At 40.9% G+C, this 25,477-nt stretch overlaps 5 gene segments (V, D, J or C); 4 read left to right on the plus strand and 1 right to left on the minus strand.

Moving 5' to 3' along the window:
• Positions 1-7,422: 7,422 nt before the first annotated feature.
• On the plus strand, positions 7,423-8,004 carry LOC128374379 (immunoglobulin kappa variable 1-39-like). The segment is given in 2 exon segments: positions 7,423-7,474; positions 7,691-8,004. Coding segments are annotated over 2 exon segments (366 nt in total).
• A 2,824-nt stretch (positions 8,005-10,828) lies between these two features.
• On the plus strand, positions 10,829-11,404 carry LOC128374552 (immunoglobulin kappa variable 6D-21-like). The segment is given in 2 exon segments: positions 10,829-10,880; positions 11,097-11,404. Coding segments are annotated over 2 exon segments (360 nt in total).
• Positions 11,405-13,940: 2,536 nt separating this feature from the next.
• Positions 13,941-18,018, minus strand: LOC128374395 (Ig kappa-b4 chain C region-like; the record flags this gene model as incomplete). The annotated part of the segment is given in 3 exon segments: positions 13,941-14,269; positions 15,453-15,515; positions 18,003-18,018. Coding segments are annotated over 3 exon segments (408 nt in total), but the record flags the coding sequence as incomplete, so codon positions are not given.
• Positions 18,019-20,168: 2,150 nt separating this feature from the next.
• LOC128374553 (Ig kappa chain V region 3381-like) lies at positions 20,169-20,701 on the plus strand. The segment is given in 2 exon segments: positions 20,169-20,262; positions 20,370-20,701. Coding segments are annotated over 2 exon segments (423 nt in total).
• Positions 20,702-23,886: 3,185 nt separating this feature from the next.
• Positions 23,887-24,462, plus strand: LOC128374554 (Ig kappa chain V region 3368-like). The segment is given in 2 exon segments: positions 23,887-23,938; positions 24,155-24,462. Coding segments are annotated over 2 exon segments (360 nt in total).
• The last annotated feature ends 1,015 nt before the right edge of the window (positions 24,463-25,477 follow it).

Here is a 25,477-nt window from a genome sequence, read left to right on the forward strand (position 1 = left end):
TAAAATATTATGGTCCGTAATATAGTGTGATAATTGATTAAAGATTAATTTTTCAAAAATGTTAGCTATAGAATTGATGATAGAAATTGGACGTTAGTTATTGACATCATGTGGGTCTCCTCCCTTCTGGAGTGGAGTAACAGTGGCACATTTCCAGGCAGAAGGGAGGGCAGATCAGAGGGGGTTGAGGGCAGATCAGAGGAGGTTGAGGGCAGATCAGAGGGGGTTGAGGGCAGATCAGAGTGGGTTGAGGGCAGATCAGAGGGGGTTGAGGTCAGATCAGAGGGGGTTCGAGGGTTAAACAGATCACAGAGTGGGTACATCAGAATATTTGCTGCTAGCTTGATAAATTTAATCTCAATGCCTTCTGGTCCAGGTCCACAGTCAACCTTTAGTTCATTAATTATACGTTGAACTTCAACAGGTGATATTTCACGAGAGGAAAAAGAACTATTACTGGAAGAGTTACTAGAGGGAACACATGTAATAGATGGGTCAAACACATGGGAGCTACCTACAGTTGTACAGTGCTGGTTAAAAATGTTTGAAATAACTAATGGGTCCTTGTTACGTGCCGTGTTTCTGTGGTTTCTTGCTTCCCTTTTCTGCAGGTACTGCCCCCTTTTCTCACCACTGATTGGTGATTGGCCTCAGCTGTGGCTCATCAGGCTGACAGCTTAAAAACCTGTGGAGCTGATATCCAGTCCCTGGCAGTTGACTTCTGGCTGTGTGCTGAACTGAGCTGTGTGCTGAACTGAGCTGTGTGCTGAACTGAACTGAGCTGTGTGCTGAACTGAGTTGAGCTGTGTGCTGAACTGAGCTGAGCTGTGTGCTGAACTGAGCTGTGTGCTGAACTGAGCTGTGTGCTGAACTGAGCTGTGTGCTGAACTGAGCTGTGTGCTGAACTGAGCTGTGTGCTGAACTGAGCTGTGTGCTGAACTGAGCTGTGTGCTAGTTCCTGGTGTTCCTGGGGTTCCTGACCAGCGGTGTGGTTTGTCTGCCACTCATCGATCGGTTTCCCTTGTTTTTTGGAAACTCGTCTTTAGTTCATCGTTAATAAATTGAGTTTTGGTTTTGGATCCCTTGTGTTTGAGTATCTATTTTTGTTGTGTTGTTTTATTTGTTACGTCCCTACCCCTAGACACAAACGGGGTCGTAACAGATTTGGGGGCTCGTCCGGGATAGTGGTCCGGTGTGTATAACGGTGAGTAGTGGTGTCTGAGTGCCATCAGCCTGTGGTGTGTGTGGTGTGTGGCTTCCCCAGTTAAGTCAGGTGAGTGTCCAGCTGGGCTGAGTAATCGGCCTTTCCAACGGGCACTCTTTTGTTGTTTTGCCTTTTTTATTTTCGGGGTCAACTCCGGGCGGGGATTTTATTCTCCAGAGGGGGCTGGCTTGTCAGGGTTTCGGCCGCTGATGTTTAGGCCTGTAAGACGCCTCGAGCCCGGCACGCCTCAGAAGATAGATAGGTAAGTTTGTGTTAGGCAGGTTCTGGGGAGGTTTGGTTTGGTTATTGCACCATTGCTGTTTGGTCTCCGGCATCATATTTGCCGTGGTTGTCTCCGGTGGTGGGTTGCTGTGTGGCTACTGTGTGTGTGTGTGTGTCCTGCTTTTCCCAAGTTGTGTGGGAAGCATGGCAACTTTTGAGTTGGATGTGTTTGTCTCCAACCCGTCTCTGACTGCGTTGGATAAATGCAGGAAGAGTGACTTACATGAGATCGCAGGTTACTATGAAATTGAGGTGTCACGGTCTCTCCCGAAAGCGGAGCTCAGAGCCGTTGTTCTGGAGGGTTTGTTGGCTAGGGGAGTGGTGAGTTTGCCGGCCCCTGGGGTTGCGTCCCAGGTTGCGTCCCAGGTTGCGGTCGAGGCAGAAGCTTCCCCGGGTGTAAGTCACCAGGAAGCGGATGAGCTTTTGGCGGCGGTCTGCTCAGGTCATCCGACTGAAGGGACTGCCAGACAGCCGGTTAGTTTTACTCCGGGCATGAAGGGGGATCAGGTTATCGTGAAGCCAGTGACGTTGCCGACCTTTGTTCCTTTCTCTGCTGAGTCTAGCCCTGGCTCCAAATTAGATGCCAGATTAAAAATCCGATTAGCCCGACTGCAGTTGGAGAAGGAGGAGCGTGAGCGCGAGTATCAGCTTCGGAGGGAGATAGAGCTGAAGAGGCTGGAGGCAGACACTGCTGTCAGGCTGCGACAGGTGGAGGTGCAGGCCCGTGCAGCTCTGTCCTCAAAAGTCCAAGCTTCATCGGGCCCTACTTTCTCCTTTGACGTAAGCAAACACATTTCCTTAGTTCCTACATTTCGCGAAGCAGAAGTCGAATCCTACTTTGGCGCATTTGAGCGTATTGCCGCTGCGTTACACTGGCCGGCAGATGTGTGGGCTATTTTGTTGCAGTGCAAATTGACAGGCAGGGCTCAGGAGGCTTGTTCGTCATTGTCAGTGGCAGATGGGCTAAATTATGAGCAGGTTAAGGGTGCTATTCTGCGAGCTTATGAGCTTGTGCCGGAGGCTTACAGACAGCGGTTTCGCGGTCTCAGAAAAGCTCAAACTCAGAATCACATCGATTTCGCCAGGGAGAAAGGGATTTTGTTTGACAGGTGGTGTGCGGCATGTAAAGCAAATGATCTTGCTTCGGTACGTGAGTTAATGCTGCTAGAAGAGTTTAAAAACTGTGTCTCAGAGTGCACCGCAATATATTTGAACGAACAGAAGGTGACCACTCTGCGGCAGGCTGCCACTCTGGCAGATGAGTTTATGTTAACACATAGGAGTGTTTTTGCTAGGCGTGAACCTGCAGATCGTGAGTGGTCACCAAGGCCTAGATCACCGGTACTCGGTGCTGAGGGTTCCACCTCCCCCAAGTCCGAGAGAAAGTGTTTCTTTTGCCATCAAACCGGTCACTTAATCGCTAACTGCACTGCCTGGAACCAGGGGGCTCCATTGAAACCAAAAGGGGTGGGGCTGATCACAACGTCCCCCAGTGACACCTCCAACCTGTCTGGGGTACCTGACGACTGTTTTAGACCATTTGTTTTCTCCTGTTACGTGTCTGCCACAGGAAAGCCAGAGGACCGGCGTCTGGTGAGGGTCCTGCGTGACACTGCCTGTTCTCAATCACTTATACTTGCCAGTGTCCTACCTGCAGCTGCCACGTCTGTGAGTGCCGTGGTCGTAAGAGGGATTGAGATGGGTTTTGTTCCTGCACCCCTATATCGGGTACATATAGCATCTGATCTAGCCACGGGTTTCTTCCCTGTTGGTGTCCGTTCCTGTGTTCCCATCGAAGACATAGACTTCATCATGGGAAACGACATTGCTGGCGGTAAGGTGTATCCTGTGCCTGAGGTTGTCACCGAACCTGAGTCTAAGCAGGAGGGTCAACTCAAACAGCACCCTGGTGTTTTAGTGGAGGTGTTGCCCTCTATTGGCAGTTCAGTGAACTGCAGGATGAAGGAATTGGAGAAGGCAACTGAACCTGTGGTTGCTCCTGCAACTCCCTTGCCCCTGAACCCTCGGGCGCTCATCACTGCACAGGCAGCTGACCCTTTGCTTGTTTTCTGTCTGTGGTGTTACATGTGTGGGGTTTTGTGTTACTTGACTGAGATGATGATTGTGACCATGTTTTTGTTATTGCCAGGTCGAGGTGGATACTCGTGCCCTTGGAGCGGTGCTACGTCAGGCTGGTGTGGTGTCACCTGGTGTGCAAGCTTTATTGCTGCTACTGTGTTGGGACATCTTGTGGGATGTTCATGGGAGGTGGGGTTGATTTTTATGGGTGGGGGTGTTACGTGCCGTGTTTCTGTGGTTTCTTGCTTCCCTTTTCTGCAGGTACTGCCCCCTTTTCTCACCACTGATTGGTGATTGGCCTCAGCTGTGGCTCATCAGGCTGACAGCTTAAAAACCTGTGGAGCTGATATCCAGTCCCTGGCAGTTGACTTCTGGCTGTGTGCTGAACTGAGCTGTGTGCTGAACTGAACTGAGCTGTGTGCTGAACTGAACTGAGCTGAGCTGTGTGCTGAACTGAGCTGTGTGCTGAACTGAGCTGTGTGCTGAACTGAGCTGTGTGCTGAACTGAGCTGTGTGCTAGTTCCTGGTGTTCCTGGGGTTCCTGACCAGCGGTGTGGTTTGTCTGCCACTCATCGATCGGTTTCCCTTGTTTTTTGGAAACTCGTCTTTAGTTCATCGTTAATAAATTGAGTTTTGGTTTTGGATCCCTTGTGTTTGAGTATCTATTTTTGTTGTGTTGTTTTATTTGTTACGTCCCTACCCCTAGACACAAACGGGGTCGTAACAGTCCTGAATAATAATATTATTGAAACAAAGCTGGGTACTGGTGCTTTGGTTTGACTTGTTGAGGATATTATTCATATTTTTCCAGAACTGTTTTGGTTTATGCATATTTTCAGGTAATTGATTTTTATAGAAGTCTGATTTGGCATTACGTGTTTTTGTCTTACATAAATTCCTTAGTAATCTATATTTTTCCCAGTCAGCAGCATCCTGAGCTTCTCTGTAGCTCCTCCAGGCTTTATCCCTTTGTTTAAAAAGGTTAATCAGATCAGAACTGATCCAGGGTAAATGTTGACCTTTGACCTTAATTTCTTTCCATGGGGCTTTTATTAAAAGTAATGCAAATGTGGACATCCAATGTTTTATTGATACTTATGCGTGTGTTGTGTACATAATCATTTTCTGCATACTGGTATATAGACAAACAGCAGACAGATGTGAAGGACACCATGTGTTACCCGACTGCCTGGTATGTCCATTTATATTGAGGAGAGATCAGTTTTTATACATTTAATGGAAACACTGCTATCATTAAGAGAGATTATTATGATCATTATAATAATAATAATAAAGCTGCAAATATCATTGATTTGATGAACACGTCTTTATTTTCTTGAAATATTAAAATCAACAAGCAAGAAACATCATTACTGCAACATTTAAAGAGACAGAGGGAGAAAAAAGCAGAGTAGCAGAGATCAGAGTGAGAGCAGTAGCAGAGTAAAACCAGTAGCAGAGTCCCAGTGAGTCAGGTCAGGACTGGGAACACTGGTCTCTCCTCAGTGTCTCTGAGAGTGGAGTCTGGGAGCCCTGGGTGGCCTCACAGGTCACAGAGCCCACCTTCCTCCACTGGTCTGCAGTGAGCCTCAGGGTGCTGCTCCAGCTGTAGCGGCCGTCCTCCTGCAGCACCCCGGGGCTATTGTCCACCAGATGCCTTCAGACTTTATTTGTGAAGACTGGACCTGTGAGGGAGAAGGCTTATTTTCTTTTGTTGAAAGACTGAATTATGACTTTGGTTGCCTTTTATTAGTTGGTCTGTTCTCTTTCTTCATGCTGTTTTATTCTCTGCCTTCCAGTCTGTCTTTGTGTTGTATGTGTGTCTGACTCTGTTCAGCTTTTCCCTGCACACCTGCCCTGCATCATGTTGGTCAGCCCTGCTCTGCTCCCAGTGTCTTTCCCAGCCAATCACTCCCAGCATGCACATGTGTCTAGTCACCTGTTCCCCATTCCCCCATTATTTCACTCAGTATTTAAGTCTTGGTTTGAAGTTCAGTCTTTGTTGGATCATTTGTTCTGGTTCTGCTCTGTGTATTGTTTTGAAAATGAAGAGCTCACACACAGCTGGTGTAGATAACATTTGCAGTAAAATTCTTAAAGGTATTATAAGTGAAATTGTGGAGCCACTGGTCGACTCTATCAATCTCTCCCTACTTTGTAGAGTTGTGCCTGATGTGTCAAAAAAATAGCAAGAATCGTGTTTAAGTCGGGATAAAAATGACTTACATAATTATAGACCTATATCTATTTTACCTGTTTTCTCCTGTTTTTAGTAGACTGAGTTACTTTTTAGAAAAATTTAAAATTCTATCTCCACAACAGTATGGCTCTAAGAAAGAGAGTTTCACCTGTGTGGCGATTTTGAATCTCGGGAAAAAATTGTATAGATAAATGCGAGTTAGGCATTGGAGTTTTCCTTGATTTGTCAAAGGCTTTTGACACAATTGATTTTGAAATTCTTTTAAATACACTTCAATATGATGGTGTCAGAGGTACTGCTCTCTGTTGGTTTGGTAGCTACATGTTTGGGAGGAAACAATATGTCGCTATATTAAATCATAAATCTGAATGTAGAACAGTAGAATATGGAGTCACCCAGGGATCTATCCTGGGACCGCTCCTCTTTATTTTATACTTAAATGATTTTAAACATTGTTCTAACATTCTACATAAAGTTTTGTTCGCAGATGATAATAATTTATTCTTATCACACAAGAACATAGATGATCTGCAAAAGAATCTCAATGCTGATGATCAAGGTTGATACATGGTTAAAATGCAATAAATTATCACTAAATACGAACAAGATAAATTTTATAATTTTTCGTTCAAACAGATATTGAAGCAACCTTGAACTTATTGATATTAAAATAAAGGACAATCCTATTGAAAGAGTGAAGTCCACCAGAGTTCAAGTGGACAAGTTCATAAATTTCAGGGGCCATATTGATGTATTTACTAAAAAACTGTCAAAATATGTTGATTATTTTTTAAACTGAGTCATTTTTTTACCTGGTGAAGCACTTGTAACATTATACTGGTCACTATTTGAGCCTCATCTTAATTATTGTAATATTATTTGGTGTAATACATTTCCCAGTCACCTAGGGAAATTGATAATTCTGCTGAAGAAAATTATTTGAGCTATGTCTTGGGCTAAATTTGACGCTCCTTCTGACCCTTTGTTTCATCGTTATGGCCTTCTGAAAAATACTTTTCATAATGCCTGTACGATGTTTTGTGTTGTTAATAATATCTCTGTTATGTAGATAAACTCTGTCTAGACTTCTCAATGCCTCTTTAGCACTAACACTCCCGTCCTTTGATGCTTCTCTTTGGGCATTAGCGAGCAACAATCCCATCTCCATTTCTGCCTTCGACATGTAAGAAATTATGTACACAACACACGCATAAGTATCAAAAACAAACTGGACGTACACATTTGCTTTCCAATTGTTTAATAGTGTCTTGCTGTACTGATTTAAACAAACTTCATTGACCTGAGATATTAGCTGTCAGATAGTATAAATGACTCAACACACAACACACACCTTTTAGAGCTGAGGAACAATCCCAGTTTAGTTCAGATAACTGATAAACATGGAAGACCAAACACAAGAGTGAGTGTAATGAGAACTTCACATTCAGGCTTTATGTTAATCTACATGAGGATGATGTAAATGTTGAGCTGTCCCAGCAGTGAGGAGGAAACAGCATGATATGTTGAGGACAGCTACAGTTGACTGACTCTGTGTGTTTGCATATCTGTCCTGCCTCTCTGCTCCCAGCCGTTAAGAGGCCAGTGTTGATCAGTGGCTGTCCAGACCTTTCAGAGCCACTGACACGCCGCCAGCACAATGATGATGTCACTGACTCTACTGCTGGGCACCCTGGGGCTCCTTGTTCAGGGTGAGACTCTCTGCTGAAAACTTGGCTTCAGGATGCAACCAGGTTCACCACAATGATGTTCTGCTGTGATGGAGAAACACTGAAACAAGCAGCATTGACCTTCTTCCATCTATTCTCCATGTTAAAGAAATGATACTCTTCTGTTTTCATGTTGATCATCTTTCTCCAAGCTGGATTTGTCTCAATAAGCCTTCTCCTCTTTTTCATGTTTTCCAGGTTCATCAGGACAAATCATCCTGACTCAGTCTCCTGGATCTCAGTCTGTTGCTCCAGGAGAGACTGTCACCATCAGATGTAAAACCAGTTCAAGTGTTGGTAACGCGCTCAACTGGTACCTTCAGAAAACTGGAGAAGCTCCTAAACTCCTGATTTATAATGCTCTATCTCGTCAGTCTGGAGTTTCAAATCGTTTTAGTGGACGTGTGATTACAGAATACACTGATTACACTCTGACCATCAGTGGAGTTCAGGCTGAAGATTCAGGAGTTTACTACTGTCAGCAGCGTTACAGCTTCCCGTTCACACAGTGATACAACGTCGTACAAAAACCTCCCTCAGCTGGAGAGGAACTGATCCGACTCAACAGCTGCACTCAGACCAAAACAACAGAGGTTTGACATAAAAGACATCACTTATTACAGCAATCACTCTATCATTATACTTTTAGTTATTTAAAGTAAGTATTATTTTGAAGATTATTTTGTTAATTTCAAATTTTTATTAATGGATAACCACCATATCATACCATTATTATCCACAGTACAGTAACAGTAATAATAATGTACTATGAAGAATAATAATAATAATAATAATAATAATAATAATATCACTACAAATACATTATGCATTAAAACATACAATAGCAATGTTAGTAATAGGGGTGAAGAGGACTATTAAAAGCAATTGCATGATTTCTTTGAGAAAATAAAATAGTGAATTCTTGAAAATGCAAAATGAGTTGATAATTCGTATATTGTTGAGTAAAATGTTCCAGTCCGATGGAGCTTTAACTGTAAAAGACCGTCTACTGAGTTCTTTATTTGTTTTAGGAACAAAGAAAAATGGTTTTTGACTGGGAACAATTGAGGAATTCTGTGGCAGTTCGTATTCCAGCCCTTTTTTAGGCTGGTAACAACAGAGAGATGGAGAAGCTCCTAAACTTCTCATTTATGGTGCTAACGAGTTAGAATCAGGGATTCCAGATCGTTTTTCAGGCAGTGGATCAAACTCTGACTTCACTCTGACCATCAGTGGAGTTCAGGCTGAAGATGCAGCAGTTTATTACTGTCAGAGTTTCCACTATCCCAACAGGCAGCGTGTGTTCACACAGTGAAAAAGCGTCGTACAAAAACCTCCCTCAGTCAGACTGAACAGAAACTGAACTGACTGCTGCAGCTGGAAGCTACTGCAGAGACTGATACAGTTCACTGAACACACACACACACACACACACACACACACACACACACACACACACACACACACACACACACACACACACAGATGATATATAATGTTCATAGTGTCTATCAGTTTTCCTCCCACCTCAACAACCTGAAAGTTTCCTCAGATAAAGAGAACAGTTCCAGTGAAGAATCCCAGTCAGACCATTAAAACCACAGCAACATCTATCAGAGTCAGCTCCACTGATGTCCACACACACAACTAACTCACTATATATGAAACATGAATGTCCACAGATTGAACTGAAATCTCAGGACACTGAAGTTTCATATCTGTAATATTTTATGTCCATTCAAGATGTGATGAACAAACTGTTTTTGTGCAGAAGGTCATATTCAGGTTTGAACTCAAACTCAACAAGAAGTAAAGTTAGTGAAATGCTTTAATGATGAATGGATATGAACAGACAGAGAGTGGAGGAGGAGAGAGGAGCATCATGGGGAAAATGAAGCCTAAACAACAAGCAACAAAAATCCCTCAGAGACCAAGTACAAAGTTATAAAGTAAATACCTGCAGACTAGAGGTTGAGGGCAGGAAAAGCCTGTCTGTACAAATGTGCTTTAAGAAGAGACTTGGATGTTGAAACTGAGCTGGTGCTCCTGAGTTCCTCTGCTGAGGCATTTCAGAGTCAGGGGCCTTAACAGCAAAGTCTCAGTCAGCCCTAGTTACCAAAGTTGATCTGGGAAAGCCAGGAGGTCCTTACCAAAGGATCTCACATGGTGATTTGGTTCATAAGGGGCGAGAAGATTAGACATGTATTCTGGAGCAAGACGCTGTTTAGCCTTGAATGTCATCTGCTAGTCTTAAATACTATGCATATGAATTGGCTCCTGTTTTAACTGATATTTACAACTGCTCTCTAACTCTGCAAAATGGTCCAACATGTTTTATATCTGCTGTGATTGTACCTGTGCCTAAGAAACCTAATCCAAGCTGTGTGAATGATCTGTGGCTTTAACGTCTGTTATAATGAAAATATTCCAACTCTTGGTTTGTAACCATCTGTCCAGTATTACTCTAGATCCACATCAGTTTGCATACCGAGCTAACAGGTCTGTTGATGATGCTGTTTCTCTGTGTTTACATTGTATTCTGCAACATCTAGAGGGTCCTGGTAACTATGCAAGACTTCTTTTTATCAATTACAGTTCAGCCTTTAATACCATTCTGCCATCTAGACTGCATGATAAGCTCCTTCATATGGATGTTGATCAGTCATTGTGCCGGTGGATATTGGACTTTTTAACAGGGAGAGTGCAGGTGGTTAAATGCAAAAACAAAACATCAAAAGCCCTGACTGTCAGCACTGGGGCCCCCAGGGGTGCGTTCTGTCCCCTCTCCTGTTCTCTGTACACTAATGACTTTGGGCATTAGTGAGCAACAATCCCATCTCCCTTTCTGCCTTCAACATGTAAGAAATGATGTACACAACACATGCATAAGTATCAAAAACAAACTGGACGTACACATTCGCCTTCCAATTTTTTTATAGTGTCTTGCTGTAGTGATTTAAACAAACTTCATTGACCTGAGATATTATCTGTCAGATAGTATAGAAAAATGACTCAACACACAACACACACCTTTCAGAGCTGAGGAACAATCCCAGTTTAGTTCCGATAACTGATAAACATGGAAGACCAAACACTAGAGTGAGTGTAATGAGAACGTCACATTCAGGCTTTATGTTAATCTACATGAGGATGATGTAAATGTTGAGTTGTCCCAGCAGTGAGGAGGAAACAGCATGATATGTTGAGGACAGCTACAGTTGACTGACTCTGTGTGTTTGCATATCTGTCCTGCCTCTCTGTTCCCAGCCGTTAAGAGGCCAGTGTTGATCAGCGGCTGTCCAGACCTTTCAGAGCCACTGACACGCCGCCAGCACAATGATGATGTCACTGACTCTACTGCTGGGCACCCTGGGGCTCCTTGTTCAGGGTGAGACTCTCTGCTGAAAACTTGGCTTCAGGATGCAACCAGGTTCACCACAATGATGTTCTGCTGTGATGGAGAAACACTGAAACAAGCAGCATTTACCTTCTTCCATCTATTCTCCATGTTAAAGAAATGATACTCTTCTGTTATCATGTTGATCATCTTTCTCAAAGCTGGATTTGTCTCAATAAGCCTTCTCCTCTTTTTCATGTTTTTCAGGTTCATCAGGACAAAAAATCCTGACTCAGTCTCCTGGATCTCAGTCTGTTGCTCCAGGAGAGACTGTCACCATCAGATGTAAAGCCAGTTCAAGTGTTTATAGCAACCTCCACTGGTACCTTCAGAAATCTGGAGAAGCTCCTAAACTCCTGATTTATTCAGCTACAAGCCGTCAGTCTGGAGTTTCAAATCGTTTTAGTGGAAGTGGATCAGGCACTGACTACACTCTGACCATCAGTAGAGTTCAGGCTGAAGATTCAGGAGTTTACTACTGTCAGCAGGGTACCAGCACACCGTTCACACAGTGATACAACGTCGTACAAAAACCTCCCTCAGCTGGAGAGGAACTGATCTGACTCAACAGCTGCACTCAGACCAAAACAACAGAGGTTTGACATAAAAGACATCACTTATTACAGCAATAACTCTATCATTATACTTTTAGTTATTTAAAGTAAGTATCATTTTGAATATTATTTTGTTAATTTCAAAATTTTATGAATGGATAACCACCATATCATACCATTATTATCCACAGTACAGTAACAGTAATAATAATGTACTATTCATAATAATAATGATCATCATTACACATACATTATGCATAAAAACATACAATAGCAGTGTTAATAATAGGGGTGGAGAGGACATTACCATTAAAAGCAATTGCATGATTTTTTAGAAAATAAAATAGTGAATTCTTGAAAATGCAAAATGAGTTGATAATTCGTATATTGTTGGGTAAAATGTTCCAGTCCGATGGAGCTTTAAATTTAAAAGCCCGTCTACTGAGTTCTTTATTTGTTTTAGGAACAAAGAAAAATGGTTGCTGGGTGTGTCTGAGAGGATATGGGAATGTGAATGGGATTAAATATTGTTTTAAATAAGGGGGACAGTTGAAATGAACACATTTAAAGATAGATTGAAGCCAATGGTAATGTCTGCTTGAGTTGAGTGGTAACCAGTTCAAAGATTCATACATGGAGCAGTGATGTGTTCGATACGGACACCCTAAGATCTGCAGAGACTATTGGAGATAGAATTGAGGGGTTGAAGATGTGTTTCAAAAGTGTTCTGATCAACAATGTCAGCATAGTCAAGAATTGTTTAAAAGAAAGCAATGGGTCAATCCAGAGGCCAAGATATTTAAAGGAGGTAAGTTGATCAAGTGGTGAGCCATCAATGAAAGAAATGATCAAATCTGAGACATCACTAAGCCCTGACCTGGTGCCAAACAACATGCTACATGATTTCTTTTTATTCAGGATTAGTTTATTTGATGAGAACCATTTCTGAACTGAGGCAAACTGGTGTTGTAAAGTATTTTCTATAACAGATTTATTATCACTAGTTGTAAATATTATGGTGTCATCAGCATATAAATGTACTTGACAAACAGAGCACATTTTTGGAAGGTCATTAATAAAAATGGAGAAGAGGAGTGGTCCTAAGGATGAGCCTTGAGGTACTCCCTTCGAGACAATTGAATAGTCAGAGTGATTTCCATTCAAATTTACACACTGTCGTCTGTTATGAAGGTATGAGTTGAACCAAAATAAACACCAATGGAATACAGTTTATCAAGAAGTAGATAATGGTCAACAATGTCAAAAGCCTTAGTTAAATCAAGAAATATTGCACCGGTAAGTTTGCTGTTTTCAGAGGCAGTAAATACATCATTGGTGAACTTTAACAAAGTCTCGAAAATGTTAGCTATAGAATTGATGATCGAAATTGGACGGTAGTTATTGACATCATGTGGGTCTCCTCCCTGTTTGGAGTGGAGTAACAGTGACACATTTCCAGGCAGAAGGGAGGGCAGATCAGAGGGGGTTGAGGGCAGATCAGAGGGGGTACATAAGAATAATTGCTGCTAGCTTGATAAATGTAATCTCAATGCCTTCTGGTCCAGGTCCACAGTCAACCTTTAGTTCATTAATTACACGTTGAACTTCAACAGGTGATATTTCATGAAAGGAAAAAGAACTATTACTGGAAGAGTTACGAGAGGGAACACATGCAATAGATGGGTCAAACACATGGGAGCTACCTACAGTTGTAAAGTGCTGGTTAAAAATGTTTGAAATAACTAATGGGTCCTGAATAATGTTATTATTGAAACAAAGCTGGGTACTGGTGCTTTGGTTTGACTTGCTGAGGATATTATTCATATTTTTCCAGAACTGTTTTGGTTTATGCATATTTTCAGATGATTGATTTTTATAGAAGTCTGATTTGGCATTACGTGTTTTTGTCTTACATAAATTCCTTAGTAATCTATATTTTTCCCAGTCAGCAGCATCCTTAGCTTCTCTGTAGCTCCTCCAGGCTTTATCTCTTTGTTTAAAAAGGTTAATCAGATCAGAACTGATCCAGGGTAAATGTTGACCTTTGACCTTAATTTCTCTCCATGGGGCTTTTATTAAAAGTAATGCAAATGTGGACATCCAATGTTTTATTGATACTAATGCGTGTGTTGTGTACATAATAATTTTCAGCATACTGGTATATAGACAAACAGCAGACAGACGTGAAGGACACCATGTGTTACCCGACTGCCTGGTATGTCCATTTATATTGAGGAGAGATCAGTTTTTGTACATTTAATGGAAACACTGCTATCATTAAGAGAGATTAATATGATCATTATAATAATAATAACGCTGCAAATATCATTAATTTGATGAACACGTTTTTATTTTGTTTGAAACATTAAAATCAACAAGCAAGAAACATCATTACTGCAACATTTAAAGAGACAGAGGGAGAAAAAAGCAGAGTAGCAGAGATCAGAGTGAGAGCAGTAGCAGAGTAAAACCAGTAGCAGAGTCCCAGTGAGTCAGGTCAGGACTGGGAACACTGGTCTCTCCTCAGTGTCTCTGAGAGTGGAGTCTGGGAGCCCTGGGTGGCCTCACAAGTCACAGAGCCCACCTTCCCCCACTGGTCTGCAGTGAGCCTCAGGGTGCTGCTCCAGCTGTAGTGGCCGTCCTCCTGCAGCACTCCGGGGCTTCTGCTCTGCTCCCAGCTGCTGCTGCTGCTGCTGCCGTCCACCTTCCAGGCCAGACTCCAGTCTGAGGGGAAGCCCTTGTTGGCCAGACATGTGAGCGTGGCCTTCCCCTGCTGCAGCTCCTGGCTGGATGGAGGCAGCACCGTCAGGGTGGGACGGACATCACCTAGGAGACACCAATCACATTAGAGGACAGGGACCACACAGCTGTCAAACACCAGACACTTGGACACCTTTACTGTGTGAGAGTGGATTTTCCCCATTAAGGAGTTTGTGTCAGATGGTTTTTCTGCTCCACCAGTCACTCACTCACACATTGTTTCACTTCCCTTTAAGAAACCTCTCATGCAGATCAGCACAGAAAGAATCATCGTACAGTTTGACCTGAAATATATCAAACTACACTGCAAATAAAACAACAAGATTTCATAACTTTCTCATCAAAATCATCACAAATGTTAACAAAGCATTACATTACAACACTCACTGGAAACATAACCAAACACAGAAGATGAACTGACCACCAGCTGATTTCAAACATCACTTAGCAAACTGTTCAAATGACTTCAAACTACATTTGAAACAATACAGAGATCAGAAATTTGGCACATTTTCAAACACCCATTGTTATCATCACTCTGCTTCATTTCATTTCAACTAATTATATTCCAATCAATGGTAAAAAACTGAATCTTAAAATGTAAAATGATTGTTAGAAAATCACTTTAAAATGCATCTAAATCTTCATCTTTTCTACATGTCAAGTTATTAAATGTCAGTATGACAGGAATGTGTAAAGAAAAGTTTAGTGAAGCTGCTCTGAGTTATCCTCCATGGTAAAGAAGGAGAAATACAACATCAATACTAAAAGTGCTCTTAATAAAAATGATATTTTTATCTACTGTAAGCATTCAAAAGCTTCATTCAAAACACTATTTTACAATATTGTATTTATCATTTGAGCAGAAACTTACTTCCAACATCCAGTCTGGTTCCTCCACCGAACGTGTACCACAGTGATACAAACTCATTGAGCCGTCGTACAAAAACCTCTCACTGTAGAGAGACACGGCTCTCTGACTTTGAACACTGAACTAAAACTACAAGCTCTAAAAATGTAACTTTACTGTTAAAGTTGTTAAATTAATGATTTATCGTCTAAATTAATGTTTTATTGTCTTTACAGCAAGTTTCTGAGTTTTAAATGTAAAAGTGGTCTTTGTCTCTAAGTGCAAATTATGTATAAAAAACAGTTTGACATGAAAGTGGACGCAAACAAACTGTCTAATATAAAGGAAAACAATAAAATAATCTGTTGAAATGATAAATATTATAAATATTAGACTTACTTCCAACATCCAGTCTGGTTCCTCCACCGAACGTGTACCACAGTGATACAAACTCATTGAGCCGTCGTACAAAAACCTCTCACTGTAGAGAGACACGGCTCTCTGACTTTTACACAAACAAACTCACTAAAATTAGACTTTTGTTTGGAACATTTTTAACGTCATTTGACAACTGACAACAACACAGTGATATGCATTTCATATATAGTTCATTTTATTTAAAATATGTTCATTTATATTGAATTCATATCAAGTGTTTGTGGTAATACATTTAAATAGAACAAATTACATTCTGCTGTCAATACACATGAATCCCAAACCACCTTAAAATGATCAGTGACACATTATGAATCAATACTGTGATAAGTTGATTGATCCATTGATTAAACAGCATCATCAGAGTAATCCAAGTCCCTGTTGGAGTCAGTCAGAGCATTTCCATAGAGAGCCACTTTGCATCAGCAGCACCATGCTCCAGTGCTCTGGGAGAGTTTATAGTCCTGAGAGTTGAACACTGGATGAGTGACGGCTGTCCTTCATGACAACAGAAGCCACAGAAATCCTCCTCATCAAAAACATGACTTTGATCTCCGTCCTCATCTGGACTCTCCTCTGCTGCTGCTTCACAGGTAAAGTCCAGAGAATCAAACTCCTCTCCTCTATGAACATCCGTCCCTCTGAAATGAAGCCCACAAAACCATGATGCTGCTTTATGTTTTTGTCTCTGTATCCTCAGAGTCCAGAGGCCAGATCACAGTGACTCAGCCTGCAGCAGTGACAGCTGATCTGAGAGGATCTGCAACCATCAGCTGTAAGACCAGCCAGAATGTTCATACTTTGAGCATCCTCCACTATTTAGTCTGGTACCAACAGAAAACTGGAGAAACTCCTAAACTTCTCATTTACTTTGCTAACCGTCGAGAATCAGGGATTCCAGATCGTTTTTCAGGCAGTGGATCAAACTCTGACTTCACTCTGACCATCAGTGGAGTTCAGGCTGAAGATGCAGCAGTTTATTACTGTCAGAGTTATCATAACATCAACAGTCAGGCTGTGTTCACACAGTGAAAAAGCGTCGTACAAAAACCTCCCTCAGTCAGACTGAACAGAAACTGAACTGACTGCTGCAGCTGGAAGCTACTGCAGAGACTGATACAGTTCACTGAACACACACACATACACCACTATATTCTATGTGATAACAATATGATTTATATCTTTAATCAGAATAAATAAATAAATAAATTGTATTACAGATAATAGTAATAATGTTTTTGGTCTCACAGTGGAACAAACACAGTCACAACTTTGTTCTGATGAAGAAACTGAAGGAAACTATTTAGTTGCATTGTGTAGCGGACACAGCATCAGTACGGCTCAGAACATCATCTGGTCAGAGTCACCTTTGACCCTCAGATGAGTAAATTGGACCAGGTTTGATATAGAGACTGACAGGGTCTCTCTCTTGGACAAACAAAGATCCATTAACATTCCATGGAGCAACCAAGAGTGACAAGAACTACATAAAAGTAACAAAATACAGATTTTGGTGTCTCCTTCGTACGTCATAATTTATCCGAAAGACTTCTTCCATCAGATTAGAGTCACACAGACCACGATCATCAACCAAAAGACACATTCCTGACTCCCCCCCCCCCCCCACCCCCTCACCCCCTCTGTGTCTCCTGAAACCACACAGAGCATGAAAGTGAGAAAATTAATGTTAAAAACTTAAACAAGAACATCTTAGTAAATAGTATAGTTTAAACACAACACCAATTACTTATATCAGTATCAATTACCTAAAGAAACCTCCATTGTAACAACTATTACAGCGATCACAGATAAATGTGTATGTGAAGAACTGTCATTATAATTTCTCCTTTCATAAACACAAATGTTGGTATGAGAAGGTTTACTTAATGTGAGAAAGTGTTACACTGATGTTATGCTTACATTATGGTGATAATCAATTATCTATCATGGAATAAGTAGAATAACAATGTGTTATGCTTGATCATATTAAGTGTTAATAGGTTATAGTATGCATTTTATAATCAGGATTTGTCAGGAGTTGACTAAACAGAACAAAAGGACTGGACCCACAATGCAGATCTGAAACCGATGAAGGTTTATTCAGGCAACAAAAACAGAAGCAAAAATGCAGCTGGAGATGACAGGGCTGGGCGAGGCGAGGCTGAGGGCAGGCAAATGGCTGGGTAGAGAGGAGAAAAACAAAAACAGGTAAGTCAAAAGCAAGGTAATCCAGAAACATCCAAAACGGGGTCAAGGTTTACAAAAATACTAGATCAAAGAGCCGTGAGCGTTACCACTGTGGGTGAAACAACGAACTGGCGATGAGTGGAGGAAGAGACCGGCTTATAAATCAGTAGAGCAGGAAACGAGGTGATGAATCTCAGGTGTGCAGAGGAGGGTGGCTGCAGAAGTTCCCAGAAGGCCCCGCCCAGCCCTGGAGGAAAGAAAACATGGACAGAAAAAAGGAGCAGCGGCGAACTGGATCCTGACAGGATTAAATACTGAATGAATGATGATGAAAAGTTTTGCAGTAAAAAGCTGGAAATGAGATCCTCAGAGTAGCTGTGATGAATCTGATTGGCTGACACACGAGCCCTCCCCAGGACAAAAACCAGATGCACTGAAACCGGCTTTGCTTTGCTTCAGGTTTGGCTCTACTCATCTTCTCTTTTCTTCACCCCACACATTCTTACTTTAGTCACCTCATCTTATTCTCTTAATAATTCACTCTGCTGATGAAATGGTTTGTGTTTTTCTGAGGTGATCGGCTGACTCCATCAACCTGATCGGGAGCAGCTGGGCCCGGTGTTCCAGCTGGATGAAGGTGCCAGTGGCCGCACCTCTTTGGTTTCTTTGGTGTTTCATTCATTTCTACTTGACAACACTCCACCATATATGTTACGACCCCGATTATGTCTAGGAGTGGGGAAGTAACAAGCAAAACAACTCAACCAAAAATATACTAATAAAACACCAGAGATCAAATCAAAACTCAATTTATTAACGGTCAAACTAAGAACGAGCTTCCAAAATAAGGGAAACCGGTTGATGAAGATGATGAGGCAGTCAAACCACGCCGCTGAACAGAAACACTAGACTCTGACACTGGACACACGCACACAGCTCCGATCAGCACACTGCCGGAAGGCCAACTGCCCCGGCACCAGCTTCCCAGGGCTTTTAACTGGCAGGCCTGATGTGCCACAGCTGTGCTAATCAGTGGGGGGAGGAGGGCGGTACCTAAAGAAAAGGAAAAGAAACAAGGAAACCACACGGCACGTAACAATATATGATTAATACACTCACACTGACATGACTGATACCACTGACATACACACCTCATACCCAGGTTACTTTAGTTTGTGTTACTTTATTTAAATAAATATATTTTTCTATCGGCCATGCACTGCGTCTCTCCTGTTATGTCATCTCCTTCGGGCCGGGTCATGACAATCTTTAGTTATTCTTTGTCTAAGTTTTCTGAAGTTTTTGTAATCTTGTAACTTTCACCAGCAACGTACAGAGAAAAGACTCTTTAAGTAAACACGTCATTAAGTTTTGCATTCAGCCTGTTTTTAACATTTTTGATGATTTTGACGTGTGGCCAACGCTGAGATCTCTCCAGAAAGTTATTAAACAGTGAACTAGTTAAATTGGACTTTTCCTCCATCTGTCATCAACCTGAGAGAACTTTTTGGGCAGATAAACGTCTGTCAACCCTACGACTCATCATAACCGAGAGGAACAAAGTCTGCAGGCAGAAACCAGCGGACCAGGCAGTCTGATGGAAGGCCAGCCGACCCGGACCATCCTCACTCCGCCTGGACCAGTGACGCTCTCTGAGATCTTCCACTTGGTTGGTCGTATGCGTGGTTCTGAAGGACGGACAGCTGAGACCCTCCATCGATGAAAGTAGGATCCAAATATTGCTTTAATCCAGGGTTGATGTCAGATCGAGTTATTCAAATTTTCTTTGAAGGTAAAACTTACAAGTTTCCTGAGTTTCCACATAATTACATATCCTTCATTTAAATTCATCATTCATCATCATCTTTCATTCATGTCGCTATATCGAGTAATAATCTGTTGAATTCATGTTTATTTTTTGAAGTGATACAGAGGATCTATTGAACCGTGGAGCCATGAACTTAAGAAATCTGGCTGATTCAGAAATGTATTGATTTATTAATTGGTTAATCCATTTATATTGAGGAGAGATCAGTTTTTGTACATTTAATGGAAACACTGCTATCATTAAGAGAGATTAATATGATCATTATAATAATAATAAAGCTGCAAATATTGATTTGATGAACACGTCTTTATTTTGTTTGAAACATTAAAACCAACAATCAAGAAACATCATTACTGCAACATTTAAAGAGACAGAGGGAGAAAAAAGCAGAGTAGCAGATAAATTCAGTGTTTGAAGACTCATTTAACACAGTAACATGTGACAGCAGATATTAGTAAAACAATATGTTTGGACACATTATTTGATGAAAGGATCTTTATCGTTTACAGCAAGCAACAAAAAATAACACTTGAAAATGTGATGATTCTGTTAATCAGTCAGAGCATTTCCATAGAGAGCCACTTTGCATCAGCAGCACCATGCTCCAGTGCTCTGGGAGAGTTTATAGTCCTGAGAGTTGAACACTGGATGACTGACAGCTGTCCTTCATGACAACAGAAGCCACAGATATCCTCCTCATCAAAAACATGACTTTGATCTCCGTCCTCATCTGGACTCTCCTCTGCTGCTGCTTCACAGGTAAAGTCCAGAGAATCAAACTCCTCTCCTCTATGAACATCCGTCCCTCTGAAATGAAGCCCACAAAACCATGATGCTGCTTTATGTTTTTGCCTCTGTATCCTCAGAGTCCAGAGGCCAGATCACAGTGACTCAGCCTGCAGCAGTGAGATCTGATCTGAAAGGATCTGCAACCATCAACTGTAAGACCAGTCAGGATGTTTATTATGGTTGGGGCTACGACGCTTTAGCCTGGTACCAACAGAGAGATGGAGAAACTCCTAAACTTCTCATTTACGCTGCTAACCGTCTAGTATCAGGGATTCCAGATCGTTTTTCAGGCAGTGGATCAAACTCTGACTTCACTCTGACCATCAGTGGAGTTCACGCTGAAGATGCAGCAGTTTATTACTGTCAGAGTCGTCATGATATCAACAGTCAGCTTGTATTCACACAGTGAAAAAGTGTCGTACAAAAACCTCCCTCAGTCAGACTGAACAGAAACTAAACTGACTGCTGCAGCTGGAAGCTACTGCAGAGACTGATACAGTTCACTGAACACACACACACACACACACACACACACACTAGAACACTATATACTATGTGATAACAAATATGAATCTATAATCAAAATAAATAAATTGTATTACAGATAATAATCACAATATTTTTGGTCTCACAGTGGAACAAACACAGTCACAACTTTGTTCTGATGACCTGAAAGAAACTGAAGGAAACTATTTAGTTGCATTGAATTCATTTAAAAAGACTGACCTGAGTGAGTCATGAGTCGTATTTCTGTGGAGACCAACAAAAAACCCAAAAACATACAAACGAACAAACAAGAAAAGAAACACAACCAGATTGCTCATATGGAAAATCCAGCCATGATTGTGTCTCAGTCTCTCACAGATCATTTTGCATAATGTTTAATGTATGAAACGTTTAAATATGACCACAGTATGTATTCATTGTTTCTTTCAGAGAATAGTTTTCTGTTCAGGATGAAAAACCTGTGAAGCAGCATATTACATGAAGGAGGCTCCTCACAGTTTAACTTGCTCCTCTCAGCCTTCACAAGTGCATCAATATTAGGAGTCAAAATCCTGAGCAGCTGCCACTTTCAGAAAGTCATTCAAGTGTTTGTTTTATATGAATCACAAGTCAGTTATCTGATGTTGGACGTTCACAGGCAGATCACAAACCTTGACTGAGAAAATAAACGAGTACAGTTGTGTTTTATTGAAAAATTGGAATTATTCCTCTGCAATTTTCATACTTTGCAAAGTTATCCATTGGGCTGATTTGGACTCCCTGTTTGACCCTCCTGCTCTTAAGAGTCTGTCTTTATGTTCCTTAGTAACTATTGTCCACCAGATGCCTTCAGACTTTATTTGTGAAGACTGGACCTGTGAGGGAGAAGGCTTATTTTCTTTAGTTGAAAGACTGAATTATGACTTTGGTTGCCTTTTTATTAGTTGGTCTGTTCTCTTTCTTCAAGCTGTTTTATTCTCTGCCTTCCAGTCTGTCTTTGTGTTGTATGTGTGTCTGACTCTGTTCAGCTTTTCCCTCCACACTTTCCCTGCACACCTGCCCTGCATCATGTTGGTCAGCCCTGCTCTGCTCCCAGTGTATTTCCCAGCCAATCACTCCCAGCATGCACCTGTGTCTAGTCACCTGTTCCCCATTCCCCCATTATTTCACTCAGTACTTAAGTCTTGGTTTGAAGTTCAGTCTTTGTTGGATCATTTTTTCTGGTTCTGCTCTGTGTGTTTATGTTTATGTTTGGAGTGAGCTTTTTAGTAGCCATCACTATTTAGCCTGTTATGAACAAAAAGATGCTTTTGCTTTGCTTCATTTCAAACATGTATGAGTAACACAAAAAAGTAATCTGAGAAACAAACAAACAAACAAAACCAATGAAAGTCGTCAAAACAACAATAATGTTGTCCGAAAAGGAGTAGGATGAAGCATATGCTTATTTAAACCTAATCCTTCTCCACTACTCAATTAACAATCAGTCTTCACATACATATTTACAAAAACATAGAAAATAAAATAATAAGTTGTTAAACACCCGATTGTTAAAGCTCTTCTTCCTCTCTGTGCCTCGTGAAGACCATGTGTTTGTACTGCTTTTTAAACTGGGTCATGCTTGGACCAAATCTGCTCCACAAACAGAACCACAAAAACCTTTTAATGTTGTGCGTGCCCGCTGATGTTTCAAGTTGAACTCCCCCCTTAGATTAAAACTCTTTTAAAAAACTATTTTTGAATATTTCCAGGAAGTGTATTGTTTATTACTGTGTACATGATTTATGCTGTTTGAAAAAGAATCAGGTCTGTGAGTTTTAACGTTTTTGATTTTATGAATAGTGAATTTGTGTGATCTCTATAATGGGTATTATGAATTATTCTTATAGCTCTTTTCTGCAGTATGGATAGTGGCTGTATTGTGCATTAGTAAGTATTGCCCCAAGCCTCTGCACAGTGATGTAAATATGGTGAGATCAGTGAACAGTAGAGAATATGTTTTGCTTTACTCAGAACCGAAATGCTTCTTGACAGTTTGCTTTGTATATGTTTTATGTGAGATTTCCAGTTTATTTTATCATCAATTATTACCCCAAGAAACTTGTTTTCATAAACTCTTTCGATGTCCACCCCATCTACCTGTATCTGTACTCGTGTATTTTTATTGCAATTGCTGAATAACATGAATTTGGTTTTACAATTTTCAGTTTACACATTTCAATAGTGATCCTTCCCACTCTTAAACTACTCATTAACTATCTTATCACTTGAGCATTAGGGAGTCCAGACCATTTTAGTCAGTGTAGCAGACAACCTATATAAATATAATTTAACTCTACTAAAGGATAAAGACTGAATCAGTTTAACACTGTGACAGACAGCAACATATCTCTGCAGTCTGTGTAGAAGTTTATTGTAGTTAACAGCATCAATGGCAGCACTTTAATATAAAGGTAAAACACTGATAGTGTTTTATGATACATGTTCAATCTCAGGTCATTTACATCTTTACAAAGTCAAACCACTGGAATGTAACTTTATGTTGAAAGCTGTTATTATTTAAAAACTTTTGATGCTTCTCTTTGGGCATTAGTGAGCAACAATCCCATCTCCCTTTCTGCCTTTGACATCTAAGAAATTATGTACACAACACACGCATAAGTATGAAAAACAAACTGTACGTACACATTTGCTTTCCAATTTTTTAATAGTGTCTTGCTGTACTGATTTAAACAAACTTCATTGACCTGAGATATTAGCTGTCAGATAGTACAGAAAAATGACTGAAGACACAACACACTCCTTTTAGAGCTGAGGAACAATCCCAGTTTAGTTCTGATAACTGATAAACATGGAAGACCAAACACAAGAGTGAGTGTAATGAGAACTTCACATTCAGGCTTTATGTTAATCTACATGAGGATGATGTAAATGTTGAGTTGTCCCAGCAGTGAGGAGGAAACAGCATGATATGTTGAGGACAGCTACAGTTGACTGACTCTGTGTGTTTGCATATCTGTCCTGCCTCTCTGCTCCCAGCCGTTAAGAGGCCAGTGTTGATCAGTGGCTGTCCAGACCTTTCAGAGCCACTGACACGCCGCCAGCACAATGATGATGTCACTGACTCTACTGCTGGGCACCTTGGGGCTCCTTGTTCAGGGTGAGACTCTCTGCTGAAAACTTGGCTTCAGGATGCAACCAGGTTCACCACAATGATGTTCTGCTGTGATGGAGAAACACTGAAACAAGCAGCATTGACCTTCTTCCATCTATTCTCCATGTTAAAGAAATGATACTCTTCTGTTTTCATGTTGATCATCTTTCTCCAAGCTGGATTTGTCTCAATAAGCCTTCTCCTCTTTTTCATGTTTTCCAGGTTCATCAGGACAAATCACTGTGACTCAGTCTCCTGGATCTCAGTCTGCTGCTCCAGGACAGACTGTCACCATCAGATGTAAAACCAGTTCAGATGTTTATAACAACCTCCAGTGGTACCTTCAGAAATCTGGAGAAGCTCCTAAACTCCTGATTTATTCATCTACAAGCCGTCAGTATAGAGTTTCAGATCGTTTTACTGGAAGTGGATACAACTATGACTTCACTCTGACCATCAGTGGAGTTCAGGCTGAAGATTCAGGAGTTTACTACTGTCTGCAGGATTGGGAGACACCGTTCACACAGTGATACAACGTCGTACAAAAACCTCCCTCAGCTGGAGAGGAACTGATCTGACTCAACAGCTGCACTCAGACCAAAACAACAGAGGTTTGACATAAAAGACATCACTTATTACAGCAATAACTCTATAAGTATACTTTTATTTATTTAAAGTAAGTATAATTTTAAAGATTATTTTGTTAATTTCAAATTTCTATTAATGGATAACCAGCATATCATACCATTATTATCCACATTACAGTAACAGTAATAATGTACTATGAATAATAATAATAACAATAATAATAATAATGATCATCATTACACATTATGCATAAATACATACAATAGCAATGTTAATAATAGGGGTGAAGAGGACATTACCATTAAAAGCAATTGCATGATTTTTTGAGAAAATAGTGAATTCTTGAAAATGCAAAATGAGTTGATAATTCGTATATTGTTGGGTAAAATGTTCCAGTCCGATGGATCTTTAAATTTAAAAGCCCGTCTACTGAGTTCTTTATTTGTTTTAGGAACAATGAAAAATGGTTGCTGGGTGTGTCTGAGAGGATATGGGAATGTGAATGGGATTAAATATTGTTTTAAGTAAGGGGGACAGTTGAAATGAATACATTTAAAGATATATAGAAGCCAATGGTAATGTCTTCTTGAGTTGAGTGGTAACCAGTTCAAAGATTCATACATGGAGCAGTGACGTGTTCGATATGGGCACCTTAAGATAAATCTGCAGAGACTATTGGAGATAGAATTGAGGGGTTGAAGATGTGTTTCAAACGTGTTCTGATCAACAATGTCAGCATAGTCCAGAATAGTTTAAAAGAAAGCAATGAGTCAATCCAGAGGCCAAGATATTTAAAGGAGGTAACTTGATCAAGTGGTGAGCCATCAATGAAAGAAATGATCAGATCTGAGTCATCACTAAGCCCTGACCTGGTGCCAAACAACATGCTACATGATTTCTTTTTAATCAGGATTAGTTTATTTGATGAGAACCATTTCTGAACTGAGGCAAACTGGA

Source organism: Scomber japonicus, chromosome 15 (assembly GCF_027409825.1).
Source record: "Scomber japonicus isolate fScoJap1 chromosome 15, fScoJap1.pri, whole genome shotgun sequence".
Lineage (NCBI taxonomy): Eukaryota > Metazoa > Chordata > Actinopteri > Scombriformes > Scombridae > Scomber > Scomber japonicus.